Source organism: Cynocephalus volans, chromosome 11 (genome assembly GCF_027409185.1).
Source record: "Cynocephalus volans isolate mCynVol1 chromosome 11, mCynVol1.pri, whole genome shotgun sequence".
Lineage (NCBI taxonomy): Eukaryota > Metazoa > Chordata > Mammalia > Dermoptera > Cynocephalidae > Cynocephalus > Cynocephalus volans.
Window position 1 is genome coordinate 102,126,570 of NC_084470.1, and position 14,596 is coordinate 102,141,165.

The following is a 14,596-nucleotide window of genomic DNA, read 5'->3' on the forward strand; positions in this document are numbered from 1 at the left end:
TCCTCATCTCCTATCCGTTGGTATCACGACCATCTACTCCATCATCCAACCTAGCAACCCAGGAAAACTAAAACTTTCAGGAGCTAATAAATAAATCAGACATAAGACGTCATTATATCTACTTCTAGCTTATATAAAACTCACAACCACAACCAATATAGAGGAAACAGTACAAAAGACAAAATAAGTCTAAGATTTTACCTTGATAAACTCTACTCTTTACCTAGAAGAAAGAAATAAAATTAAATTTGATGTTAAACATTTTATATATAAAAATATATAGTTCCTAATATAACACTCAAAAATCAAAACCAAGTGAGAACTTAATAATGGCTTGACTCAGCCTAATGAATTCATAGGATTAAAAAAAAGAAAAGCTTAGAAAGAATTTCAAATTTAATTGGTGGCGATACTTCCTAAATAGTCTCAACAGACAAAAGCACTAAGGGAAATATATCTTGGAGCTAAAGAAATGTTTATATATCTATAAGATGAGCACCAATCTTACAAAATGAATACAACTTTAACAACAGAAATGGCTAATATTTCATAATATACTAATGCTTATTTACCTAAAATCATTTATTTAATAGCCCAAAATCACCAAAACAAGGTCTAGAAACAATGATTGTTCTAAAAGACTCTGAGGAAACAAAATTAAAGGCATAATCTTTGTACTAAGATATGCCTCTTTCATTCACCAGAAAACATCTTTGAAATCTTACTCAAAGTTGGCTATTGGCTGAATTTAGAAATACTTCTGGGCATGTGGTCCCTTTCTGTCAGGTTTGGGTCTTTAAAAAATATGACATAAAAATATTACAGGAGCTTCAAAAAGAGCTCTGGTCATCCTGGCTAAGGGAGCAGAGGAAATGGAGACAGTCAACCCTGTAATGTCATGAGATGAGCTAGGATTAAGGTCACCATTGCAGGTCTGGCTGGAAAAGACCCAGTACAGTGTAGCCGTGATGCTGTCATTTCTCCTGATGCCAGTGTTGAAGATGCAAAACAAAAGGGACCATATAATGTGGTGGTTCTCTAGGAGGTAATCTGGGTGCACAGAATTTATCTGAGTCTGCTGCTATGAAAGAGATACTGAAGGAACAAGAAAACAGGAAGGGCCTCATAGCTGCCATCTGTGCAGGTCCTACTGCTCTGTTGGCTCATCAAATAGGTTGTGAAACAGTTACAGCACACCCACTTGCTAAAAACAAAATGATAAATGGAAGTCATTACAGCCATTCAGAATTGTGTGGAAAAGGACGGCCTGATTCTTACAAGCCGAGGTCCTGGGACCTGCTTTGAGTTTATTCTTGCTATTGTTGAGGTGCTGAGCAGCAAGGAGGTGGCTGATCAAGTGAAGGCTCCACTTGTTCTTAAAGATTAAAGCAAAAGAAGTTGATGGTGAGTTAGAGAAATAGGCCTTATAATCCATTCTCACTGTGTTCACTTCAAACAAAAAATGACTGGTTAATGTGCCAAGAAGCTGTCATTACTGCTTTTGTGAAGTGTAGTTGTGAAGTAACAACTCTACAGAGATTTCTCAGCCTACAAATTGTGTCTGTACATTTCTGAACCTTGTCTGCCAAATAAACAGAGCATTTGGAGCAAAAAAAAAAAAAAAAAAAAAAGAAGAAGAAGAAGAAGAAATACTTCTCATGAGTTAGATCGTTTAATTCTCCCAGGCCACTAAAAATAGTGATCATACATCTGAAAGGGAAGGGAAGACTGCTAGAGCAAAATGCACAAGAGACAAGAGAAATAATAGCTAACATCTTTCTAAAAGGGCAAAAACTAAATCACCCCATGAAGACAGCTCTAAATTTACAGGATAATAAAATTTAAGCAGAAATTAATTAAAAAGAAAATACTACTACATTTCTTTAGAACCCCAAATACATTTCCCCTTTCAAATGTGATAAATGGTGATGGGATTTTCAAACCAGTCCACAAAATCATCCATGGTATCTCATTATTACTACAGTATCTAAACACCACTTACAATAATGCTGTTCTAGGGAAATGCATTCAGAAAATTCCAACATGGAAACAAATGAGTATTTCTCTACTGTCACAGCCTAGCTAATGAGAGAGTAAGCTTCCTTTGCTCCCTTTCACCCAAACTAAAAGTCAGGTAGGGACCAGTTTTCCAAAAGGCAAATGCTAAGGCTGAGAAGCAACAGGACAAAGAGACTACATAACCTTGTGCAAATCAAAATACGTGCTAGGATTTTTTAAATGGGAGAAACAAAAGTGGGAAACATAAAATGTTTTCACCTTTTCCCCTTCTGTTCACACTTTTATTCTCCCTTTTTCCTTTTATCTGAGGAAAAACCTCATGAGGCTACAGAATCCAGGCACAAAAAATCCTTCTTTTAGGAGTGATCTTACAATCAATTGGGCAAGGAGAGGAAACTTATTAACAATAATATGTCCAATGTAATATATTTAAGAAACTAATAAAACAATACAGTACTCAGTTTTAGAAAGAATTGCATTCAATGCTTTTGGCCACTTTAACTGTTAAGTTTCAAATGAAAGCTTTTCATTTGCAAAGTTCATTTACACAGAATAATTTCCCCCAATTATGTGTAACAACTGTGAAGCAGATATTCAGTACAATAAAAAGTATGTACAAGTATACACACATATACATACATATATATGTCTGAAAGTCAAATTCTGTACAGAAAAAAAGGATACAAAAGTTTAATAGTATCTGAAAATTATATAGTCTGTATTTCCAAATAAGATATTTTCTGAGCACATGATCAAATCAGAAAATCTTGAAAACACTTGTATATATAAGGGGAAAAAAACTGAAAAATTACTTCCTCTCGTAGATATAACTATTTTTATCGTTCTATTGTATTTCCTTGCAGCATTTTTTCTGTTTGTGCGTGAGTGAACATATGTGTTTTATATAATGCACAGTTTACCTATACTTTAAAGTCTTGGTTTCTGCTTTTATCCACTTCACGTTAAATTGTGAGCACTTTCTGTGCCCCAATGTCTTTGAAATATGTAAAGCCACCTTACATCTCATTATATGGATATACAATAATTTAACAATTCCTCTACCATAGGGATCATTTAGGTTGTGACAAGTTTTCACTCCAATAAGTACTGTTCCACTGAATGCCCTAGTACATGATCTTTAATGTATGACTGGTAATTTCTTTAGGACAGATAATCAGACATGATATTATACTATATAAAAGGATATGACCATTTGTAAGGCTTCTTATACATATCACTAAACTACTTTTCAGAGTGGCTGTATGAATTCCCAATTCTACTAATAGTGCATTTGTGTACCCTCCTCATTCTTAATCTTTAGGTTTTGATATAAGGGATTCATAAATTGAACTTTTCCAGTTGAGTTTATACATGTTATCTTGTTCACTTAAGTCTAAAACACAAAGATTACACTATTTTATAAGGTTAGCTTGAACTATAATCATTAATTTGCATTTATGTGACTGAAAAAGAAACATCCCTTGCATTTATAAGTTAAAGTATAAATTAATTTACTCACAACAAGGACAGTTCTCCAGAAGAATACAACAAATGAAACAATTCCCAAGAAGGCTGTTACAAGTACAGGTTGCCATGGCAGTCCATAGAAATCTGGCCCAGGCTGAACATCATCAGGCAACGTAGCAACAAACTGAAATAGACATATTAGAAATAATGGGAAGCCTTAAAGAAATTTGCAATAATGCAGTCAGAAAGAGTCAGCCATAGAAATTCTATGCCAAACTCCACCAGATAACAAACCCCTCAAAAAGCTTCAATAGCTCTTACTGCTTCAAGAAAGACAGGATGTTGGCAGTCTCATTTCTTGTTTGACCAGTAGTGTTTTTAAGTATTACCAGTCTAAATGTCTTTAAGTTGAGCATAAATTTCCAGTTAGCAGAGACCCTGCCACATCATTTTGTCCAACACATGGCAGGAGTCCCTCTGGATCATACTTTTCTCTTGGTTGTGGTTTTTATTACTTAAAAAAAAAACAAAACACATAGGACCAAAAATTTAAATATAGTAAAAGTAACCAACTTTCATGGCTGCAAATAAAACCAATATGATGGTCATGGATGTGTTATTCCTCTCAAAATTTAAACTTTAATTTTATTCTACTCTTACATAAAAAAGGACAAATGCTAAGTCAGATAGCTGCTGATAACTGGTCTGGATAAATCCTGAATTTTAACTGTCTTCTATAAAACTCGGCACCTTAATTTTAAATGTTTCCTGGGAGATAGTCCATTAAACACCTGCCTGCTCCACACTGTTTTTGCTGCCCTCTACAAGTACCAGAGTTAACTACCATACTGACCCCATCCCCCAACAGTGCCAGGGGTTACTGGGAAAAGACCCACTGACTCTCAGTGTTTGGATAGTGGCTGTAAACATAACACAGTGCCTGCCACTTCTAACTATTCAGTAAGAAATGAGCAAGTGATGAAACTTCAAATACACTCCCAGTAGCCTCTGTAAACAGCACAGCAATGTCCTGCCTGCCTTGGGTCTGACACACTTCATTTCCTTGGCCAGGACAGTCAGTGCACGGACTCCGCTCAGAACTCGTCCACCAGCCTGGCAGAATTGGGGTTCCTCTGTGGGAACGGGATCGTCCCTCCAGCAGCTTGGCAGTGAGGGCTGTGTACAGCATGGACAGGGGTCTCCAAAGCGCCTTGTCCGACATGGTGACAGGAGGCACAATGGCAGGGACTGCCTCCATCGCATATGGACAGGTAGCGGGTGAGACACATCCCCACAGAACGGCACAGGACTCGTTTCCTTCACTGTCTCCTGTAATGGAGAGCATCGGGATCACAGCAAAGGACTCGTCTCCTTCACCGCCTCCTCTCACAGAGACCGTCCGGCTCAAGGCACAGGACTCGTCTCCTTCACCATCTCCTCTCACAGAGACCATCCGGCTCACAGCACAGGACTCATCTCCTTCACCGTCCCCTCACGGAGACCATCTGGATCATGGCAAAGGACTAGTCTCCCTTCACCGTCTGCTCTCATGGACAAAGTCCGGCTCACGGCAGGGGACTCGTCTCCTCTAATGGAGACCGCCTCGCTCACAGAGAAGACTCAACTCCATCTACCCCATGGCGGGTTCTTTGGCTACTGAACACTGAGTACACTGTTACCATGGTGACGATAGTGAACACTGTGAACACCGCGAGGGCGGGGCCTGCGCAGAAGGAACCAACTGCCAAGCGGCGCAGGGATGAGCACAGGCAGCTGAGTGGAAGTATCCGAGCAGGGGGAGGTGATGAATGGCGCTTGCCCACTTTAGGAGCTGAGAGAATGGGCGACACAAGGGGCCAGAGTGAGGCGGCCAGTGGGCTACTGGGAGAGGACGATGGGCTGGGGCCAGGGCCAGGGGACAGGAGGAAGCCAGGCCTCTCCAGCTGCTCTGAGCTGGCTCCTATGTCACGAAGTGCTGAGACCCCCAGCCACCCTCCCATCCGAACAGGAAAGGAGCGGCCCGTGCCCTCTGTCCTATGCTTACTCCTCCCTGCCCAAGCTCCAGCTGCTCACACGGCCTCCCATTCTGGTGACACCCCTTTAAAAAGCCTATTCTGCCACAGTCATGCCATCATCACCCCCATGCCAGTGGTTCCAGTTCTGGGTCCCACATTTTAAGGTTACTTGACTCAAGGAAAAGGACACGGAGAATGAATGGTCTGGAAGTCACTTTCCAAAAGTTGAGGAAACTGGGGACATTTACACTGCAGAAAGAAAAAAAAAGTATTTGTAGATCTTTAAAGAGATGTCTTTGAGTTGAATATAAAGTCAATTCAGAAGAACAATGAAGCATGAGGCAGGGAAAGCCTAAGGAGAAGAACAATGAAGGGCGCAGTGAGAAGGCAGGGCAGGCCCTGTCATTACTCTGTAGGGTACCAGCCCAAGGACACAGATTAACCACAGGATGGGAGAGAAATCCAGAAACAGACCCCACTGCAGTGGACATCTGGGATACAATAAAAGTCAGCTGAAGAAAAACAGACTTTATTTTTTTGACAGGTAAGGGGATCGTGACGCTCCACACCGTGTTGTCGGCACCAAGCTCAGCCAGTGAGCGCACTGGCCATCCCTGTATAGGATCTGAACCCGCGGCCTCGGCGCTACCAGTGCCGCACTCACCCGAGTGAGCCACGGGGCCGGCCCGAAAAACAGACTTTTTAATATGTGGTATTGGCATATTTAGTTAACCATATGGAAAATAATAAAATTGATCTTTTTCTCATTTTTCACAAGGATAAATTCCAAATGGATCAGAAACCAGAATGGAAAAAATGAAAATGAAAAAGTACTGTACTAGAAAAAAATTTCTATGTCTCATGAGTAGGCAAATCCTAATTATGTCTCAAAATCTAGGAGCAACAAGGGAAGAGATTTATAAAATTGATTACTTAATTATAAACAAACTTGCCCAGTTCCCCACCTCACTAAAATTGCAAAATAAGCAAAATTTGACGGTGACAACCTGAGAAAATATACTTGTAACATATTAAAAGGGATTAATATTTCTAAAATATAAAAACCTTCACAAATAGAGAAGAAAGTGGCCAGCAAACCTATGGAAAAATGGGCTGAAAGAATGAACGGATCTGGGAAAAGAAATATAAGTAGCTTGTAGACATATGGAAACACACTCTGCCCTGGTCATAATAAAAGAAATACAAATAAAGCCTACACTGAGTCACCATTTCTCACTTACCTTGGCAATATCCAAATATCTGACAACATATGAGGATACTACAAAAAGTCTGTGGAAAAACAGAATTAAAAGATAATACGAATCTTTCCATAAGCTTTTTGAAGTACCCTGTACTCTGCTGGTGGGAGAATGTGGTGGAAACAGCCACTCTCATGCATTGCTGATCACCATGCAAAATGATACAACTCCTATGAATGAGAATTTTGCAACATCTCCCGAAATTACGTGTGTATTTACCCATTGACTCAACAATCCCATTTCTAAAGCTGTATCTCAAAGATACTGCGGAACAATGAATGTTGAAAATATATATGCACAAAACTATGTTACTCCAGTATTATTTATAGTAACAAGACTGGAAATAAAATGTCCATCAATAAAAGAGACATTGAATAAACCAAAGAATACTGTGCAGCTATAAAAAAGAAACAATATAATTTTACATACTGTTATATATAAAATATAGTTTCCAGAATATTAAAAAACAAAACAAAACCTGGCACTTGGTATAATCAGTCTTTCAAATTTTAGCTATTCTAATAAATGTGTAGTGGTAACTCATTGTGGTTTAAATTGCACGAGTAATGATGTTGAGCATTTAAAAATGTGCTTCTTTGCTACCCACATATCTTCTTTGGTAAAGTGTTTATTTTACTGGGTTATGTTTTTCTGGGCTTTTTTCTTAAATGAGCTTTAAGAGCTCTTTATATATTTTGGATACAAGTCCTTTATTCAACAGATGCTCTGTAGTGAATTTTTCCCAGTCTGTGGTTTGTATTTATCATTTACTTTGAAAAGTGTTTGTTTTGATAAAGTCCAATTTATCAACTTTCACTTTCATGAATCATGCTTCTGATGTCAAATCTAAGAAATCTCTGCCTAACCCAAGTTCAACAGAAAATTTCTCTTGTTTTTCCTACAACTTTTATAGTTTTAGGTTTTACATTAAAGTCTATAACCCATTTTGAATTAGTTTATGAATATGACACGAGGTATGGGTGATTTTTTGCACAGAAATAGCCAATAGTTCCATTTGTTGAAAAGACATTCTTTTCTCCATTTAATTTTCTATCCACCTTTGTCAGAAGTTCATTGCCAGATATATGTGGATCTATTTCTGGATTCTCTATTCTGTTTCAATGATCTGTCAGATGTCCTGATTACTTATAAAGTCTTGAAATTATGTAATGTTTGGTCTACTCTAGGTACTTTCCATTTTCCATAAGAACTGTAGAATCAGCTTCACATTTTCTATTATAAAAAAAAAATCCTGCTGGGATTTTGAATGGGATTATGTTGATTCTAGTGATCAAACTGTTTATAACTGACAGCTTAACAATATATTTAGTCTTCTGAATTATAAACAAGGTATATCTCTCCATAAATTTAGGTCTTCCTCAGTTTCAGCAGTATTTTATATTTTTCAATGTATATGTCTTACACATTTTTTGACATATTTATCTTTAAGTACTGCATTCTTTTTATACTGTTGTACTTGGAAATTTCTTAAAATTTCAATTCCCAATTATTTATTGCTAGTATATAGAAATAAAATTGCTTTAGATGTAAATCCTTTTCTGGCAACTTTACTAAACTCCTTTATTAGCTCTAGTAGCTTTTTTGTAGGTCCCACCAGATTTTACGCATAGATGTTCATATTTTCCGCAAATAAACAATTTTACTTCTTCCTTCCCAATCTGGATGCATTTTATTTCTTTTTCTTACCTTAATGTACTGGCTCTTGCCTTACTGAACCTCAGTATGATGTCTAATAGATGTGATGAGAGTAGACATCCATGTTTTGCTTTCTGATTGTGGGGAAAAGCATTCAATCATTCACTATTAAATATGATATTAGCTGTAAGTTTTTCATAGAGCCTATTTAAGTTCTCTTCTATTCCTAGTTTGTTGACTTTCTTTTTCCAGCAGTAATCCATGTTGGATTATATTTTTCAAATTCTTTTTCTATTGAGCTGTACATATGGATTATCTTTTTTAAGTTTGTCAACATGGTGAATTACACTGATTTTCTTTTTTCTTTCTTTTTTTTCTTCCAGCTGCTTGGTACAGGGCTCTGAACCCTTGACCTCAGTGTTACAACAACATGCTCTAAGCAACTGAGCTAACTGGCTAGCCAGTTTAATTAATTAATTTATTTTTAATTTACACACATTTGTACATATTTATGGAGCACAGTGTGGTGTTTTAATACATGTATAAAATATGTAATATTCAAATTATGGTAATTAGCATCTCAGACATTTATCATTTCTTTGAGGTGAGAGTATTCAAATTCTAGCTATTTTGAAATACATAATATATTACTGTTAACTACAGTCACCCTACTGTGTAATGGAACAGTAGAACTTATTCCTCCTATCTAACCGTAACTTTTCAAGTGTTAGATGAAACTTGCATTCTTGGGATAAACCCTATTTGGTCATAATGTATTTTCCTTTTTATATATTGTTAAATTTGATCTGCTAAAATTTTGTTTAGACTTTTTGTTCCTATGTTCAGGAGAGATACTGGTCTGTGGTTTTTTTCTTGTTTGTCTTGTTTTCATATCAGAACACTGGTTTCACATGAGATAGAAAGTATTTTCTGTTCCTCAATTTTCTAGAAGAGTTTGTGTAGAATTAGCATTATTTCTTCCTTAAAGGTTTAATAGAATTTACCAGTGAAGCCATATGTGCCTGGAGCTTTCTTTGTGGAAAAGTTTTTAAGTATGAATTCTATTTGCTTTATACTTACAAGGTTACTGAGGTCGCCTATTTCTTCTTGAGTGAGCTTTTGCAGTTTGTGTATTAGATGGAATTCCTTCATCTAAATTGTCAAGTTAATTGGCCTAAGTTGTTCATAGCGTTCCCTTGTTATCATTGAATATCAGCAGAACCTACGGTAATGCTCTTCAGTGACTGCTGATATTGGTAATCTGTGTCGCCTCTCCTTTTCCTGATCACTTTGGCTAGAAGTTGATAAATTTTATTACTCTCAAAGAACTAGCTTTTGGTTTCATTGATTTTCTCTATTTTCCTTTTGTTTTCTATTCCATTGACTTATGCTCTTATCTGCATTATTTCTTTTCTTCTCCTTTCTTGGGAATCAGTTTATGCTTTTTTTTCTAGTCTGCTGTCTTGAAAACTGAGGTCACTGATTTGAGACTTTCTTTTTTCCTAATATAGGTAGTGCTATAAATTTCCAAGCAGTGCTTTAGTGGCATTGTACAAATTTGACATGTTGTGTTTTCACTCTCATTCTGTTGAAAATACTAATTTCTCCATTGACTTTAACTCATAAGTTATTTAAAGTGTATCATTTAGTTTCCATATATTTGAGGATTTTCCAGATTTTTCCATTATTGATTTCTAATTTAATTTTGTTATGGTCACAGAACATACTTGGTATGCTTTGAATCCTTTCACATTTATTGAGACCTGTTTTATGGCCAGAATAGGGTTTATTTTGGTAAAAGCTCAATGTACACTAAAAAGAATAAGCATTCCACTCTTCTATAAATGTCAATAATATTAAGATGGTTGATGATGTTCATACCTTCTAGATCCTTACTGATTTTCTATTTATTTGTTCTATTAATTATTGAGAGGTGAGTATTGAAATCTCTAATTATAATTGTAAATTCATTTTTTCCTGGTAGTTGTCAATTTTTACTTCATGTATTTTGGTTTTTTGCTTTGAAACTTAGAAGCAAATTTTATTTAAGATCTGAAATACAATTCCTAAAATATCAGCTTTTCCACAAAACCACGGTTACACAATAATGCATTGCCTCTATCACGTTAGAATGAGCATTAGAATCAAATACAAAAAGCATTAAACAAACCACCATCCTTCAACAACTTAAACAATGATAGTGTACCGAAGAAACAGCATAGATGGACTTACAGACAGGATGGGCTGTTTTACTTCAGGCACCATTTAAAAAAAAACAGGACAAATGCATGGGTTTTCAAGTATATACATTAAGTTGAATCATTTGGCACTAGGAATCAGGGTAGTAACTGGGATTAATCGTGCATTAACTAACATGATTAATCAGGGCATTAAATCAGTAACATTAACACATAGAAAATTGTGTAGTGTCTAAGGGATAGATCCACCAACGTTCGAGCAATGTGGTCAGCTAGGCTAGGCAACAAAATGTTTTACTGAATGTTTATTCTTTGTCGAATTACTGCATACACTGGCAGCAACTTTGAAATGAGAAAAAAAGCTTGCAATCCTTGTGGAATCTTTGCCAGATATTTTTGGAAATCATGCAAAGAGCCCAACAATAACACAAGGCTCTTCTCATCAAGGGTGTATATGCCAACATTGCTCCAATTCCTACAAATAATTTCAGCAGGTGTCGCGCTCTGCAAACCTACGACATTGGTGCAGCAGGGTGAGCTGAGAGGATTGCAGCATACTGGAGCCTCTCAAATTTGTCAAGCAGCTGAGTGCCCAACATCACGTTGAAATATTCTTTTATTCCTGCCACAATTTCATTAACTGCATATTCCTTACTACTGATGTTTCCCTGTGATTTTTTTGCAATTCACATACTCTTCCAGAATGGCATATATGTTTTTCTTAGGAGTTGAAAGAGCTGCTTCTGCCTCGTAACTAAGTCCCAGTCCTCAACAAGCCACAGTTTTAATTCTTCAAGAATCTTCAATTTAACTTCCATCCTGTTCTTAAACACCACTTCACTTTCAACAGTATGGTCCACATGGGCCCTTTTCTTCCAAGGGGGCTGAAGTGCTTTGCTGGCACTGCCACGATCTCCATTTCCAGGAGTCTTCTGTTTGTTTTTTCTTGTCTTCCTCATGGATCCTGAAGGGAGGTTTTGTGCTGAGCGACCCCCCACCATCATCCTGGGAGAGCTGGTTCAAGATTCTTCTGCTGTGGACCAGCTGTCTTCTTTCCTGAACAGGCCCCTCTCATCTTACTTCTCTGAGTGTTGCTTCTAGTTGGTTTTTTGAAGTTGTTTTCTTCCACAAATTGTTGTCCATGAGTTTGAGAACCCTGCTTTCTGGAACTCATTCAACCCTGTTTTTATTCCAACCAACAATTCTCCTTCTTTACCTTCCAAGAATGCCTAGTGATTTCCCAGATGGACTTTTATAGATCTTCTGGGATGGTCTCAAAGGATGAAGCAGGCGACATAACCTAGAAAGGAAAGCAGGTTCTGCAAAGATGATGAAATTTTGCAAAATCATCCAAGATTCTGCAATCAGGGACAGTTCTGCAATCAAGATCCAATCTGATCCTTACTGTACAGCAAACTTAGCTTTTCTGATGGTGACCTGAAATCCAGTTCTTCCCAGCAGCTGATGTGTGATCGCTGCTGTTCCTACAACTGCCATAGCCTGCTTCATGTATTTTGAAGGTCTATTATTAGGAGCACAAACATTTAGAATTATTATATTCTCTTAATTCACTGACTACTTAAAGAAATAACTTTCTTTATCCCTGGTAATATACTTTGCTCTGGAATCTCCTTTGTCTGGTTTAATACAGCCACTCCAGCTTTCAATGGACTAGTATAAGCATGGGATATGTTTTTTTATTTAAAGGGTGATCCTGGTAGACATGTAGTTGGGTCATGCTTCTTTACCCAACCTGACAATCTCTGCCTTTTAATTGGGATATTTAGACAATTTCCACTTACTGTGATTATTGATATGGTTAAGTTTAAACTCAGCATAACCTTTTCTTCCATTTATCCCATCTGTTCTGTGTTCCTTTTTCCCTCTTCTTCTGCCTTCCTTTGGATCATTTGAGTCTTTTTAAAGACTCTAATTTATTTCCTTTGTGGGCTTATTAGCTATAACTTCCTGTATTGTTATTTTGTGGTTGTTTTAGGGTTAATCTTTAACTTAATCATAGTCCACCTTCACTTGACACTGCATGACTTCATGTCTATAATAAGAACTTGATGATAGTTACTACTATTTTTTCCCCTTCTGACCTTTATACTATGGGCATATGTTTTACTTTTGCATATTTTCTAAATCCCATAATACACTGATACTTAAATAATATGAAAACAGTTTTATGTATTTACCCATGTGGTCATCAATTCCAGCATTCTTCACTCCTTTGTGTAGCTCCATAACTTCCATCTGTTGTTATTTTCCTTATGCCTAAAGAACTTCCTTTAACATGTCTTTTTTCTTGGTGACTGCCCCATATATCCTTTAACATTTCTTATGGCAAGTGTGCTACAGAATTCTTTCCGCTCTTAGATGATGGAAAAGTCTTTGTCTCAACTTTGGTTTTGAAAGATATTTCGCTGGGTATGATACTTTAGGTCAATAATATCGTTCTTCAAATATACTAAAGATATTACTCCACTGCATTCTCTCATGCCTTGTTAATGAGGAGAAATCCAAAGTAATCCTTATCTTAGTTCCTCTCTATGTAAAATGTCTTTGTTCTTTGGCTGTTTTTGAGATTGCTCTTTATCACTTGTTTTACACAATTTGATGATGATAAACCTTAATGTAGTTTTCTTCATGCTTCTTGTGCTTGGGTTCCATTGAGCTTCTTAGATCTATGGGTTTCTAGTTTTCATAAATTTTGGAAATCTTTCAGCCACTGTTCCTTCAAATATTTTTCTGAATACCTCTTGTCTCCTCTTCTACAGGGATCCCAGTTACATGTAGGTTGGATTCCATATCTAGCAACGATAGCTTTATAGGTACTGTCTCTACTCTCCAGTTACATTAGGTTACTTAAAAGTGTCCCACGGCTCTGACTTCCAGTAGTTTTGTCATACTCTTCAGCTGATCAGTACTCTGCTGAATGCTAAAAGGGGACCCTTCATAAATCTCCAGAGTTTTCTCGGCATGTAGCTCTCTCCTCCTGGTTCTCCACCCTGTGAATTCCAGCTGACCTGGTGTCCGTGGACTCTCAGCACCCTCTCAGCTCAGGGTGTCCACTGGCTCCACTTGGTTCTTCCCTTCCGTGCCACAGCCTGGGAACTTTCTTAACACTGTAAGCTGGGACAACTGTACTCAAAGCATTTTTTCCTTATCATTCAGAAATTACTGTCCTTTGTTGCCTGATGTCCAGTGTCTTAAACAATGTTATTTTATTTATTTTGCCTCGTTTTTTCTTTTTAGTTGTTTCATTTGGGAGGGAAAAGCCAGTAGTTTTGAAGCTATCATGCCTGGATATGGAAATCATTTGCTTATTTTAAAATTAATTTTAAAAGTTACCTATAGAGAAGGGTAACAACAGAGTGAATGGAACTGGGACAAAAGCTAGAGTTCTCCAAATACACCTTGTTTTACAAATTGACTTTAGATCCTGTAAATGTTAGATAATTATTAAACAAAACAAAACAACAACAACAAAAAACCGTTAAAATCAGGCTCTAAAACTTGAAAGAAAAATGAAACCACCTGTGTATCAAGTTGGTAGCAAGACCACATGAAAAATTATTTTTCAAACTCACCCTAATGGGATATATCTTAAAGACAAAGGAACTGCTACACAGTCTTAAAATATTTTCAATAACATACTGTTTGTGGTAGTGTTGATATGTGTATTTTTAATACTCATATGACTATTGTAAAATAAGGTAAATAATTATATGTTGATGTCATTGAAAACTGGGATTTCTATCATCAGATGAAAAAAATACAAATGTTAGATGAAATACAAATCTCTCTAGCATCCTGAATTTTGATTGGAAGTAACCATATGACATTATGATGAATATTCACATAAAACACCCCACATTATTTCCTAGCTTTGTGATCTGAAAAGGCCTAGAAATGATGGCCAACTCAAAAGCAATAAGCAATCTCAGCACCAGAATGTAGTCTCTAAATACAATTATCC

General features: G+C 36.8%; 1 protein-coding gene and 2 pseudogenes across 3 annotated transcripts in view; 1 reads left to right on the forward strand and 2 right to left on the reverse strand.

Moving 5' to 3' along the window:
* The window catches only part of LOC134390461 (transport and Golgi organization protein 1 homolog), a 57,336-nt gene that overhangs the window by 21,347 nt on the left and 21,393 nt on the right, over window positions 1-14,596 (reverse strand). For all 3 annotated transcript variants that reach the window (XM_063113873.1, XM_063113872.1, XM_063113874.1), the window contains exons 7-8: window positions 3,539-3,670; window positions 202-223 (exon numbers count right to left, since the gene is read on the reverse strand). In XM_063113873.1, the coding sequence (XP_062969943.1) occupies window positions 202-223; window positions 3,539-3,670 (154 nt within the window). The remainder of the gene's footprint in view (window positions 1-201; window positions 224-3,538; window positions 3,671-14,596) is intronic.
* On the forward strand, window positions 492-1,387 carry LOC134390867 (Parkinson disease protein 7 homolog; annotated as a pseudogene).
* Window positions 5,094-11,704, reverse strand: LOC134390868 (mortality factor 4-like protein 2; annotated as a pseudogene).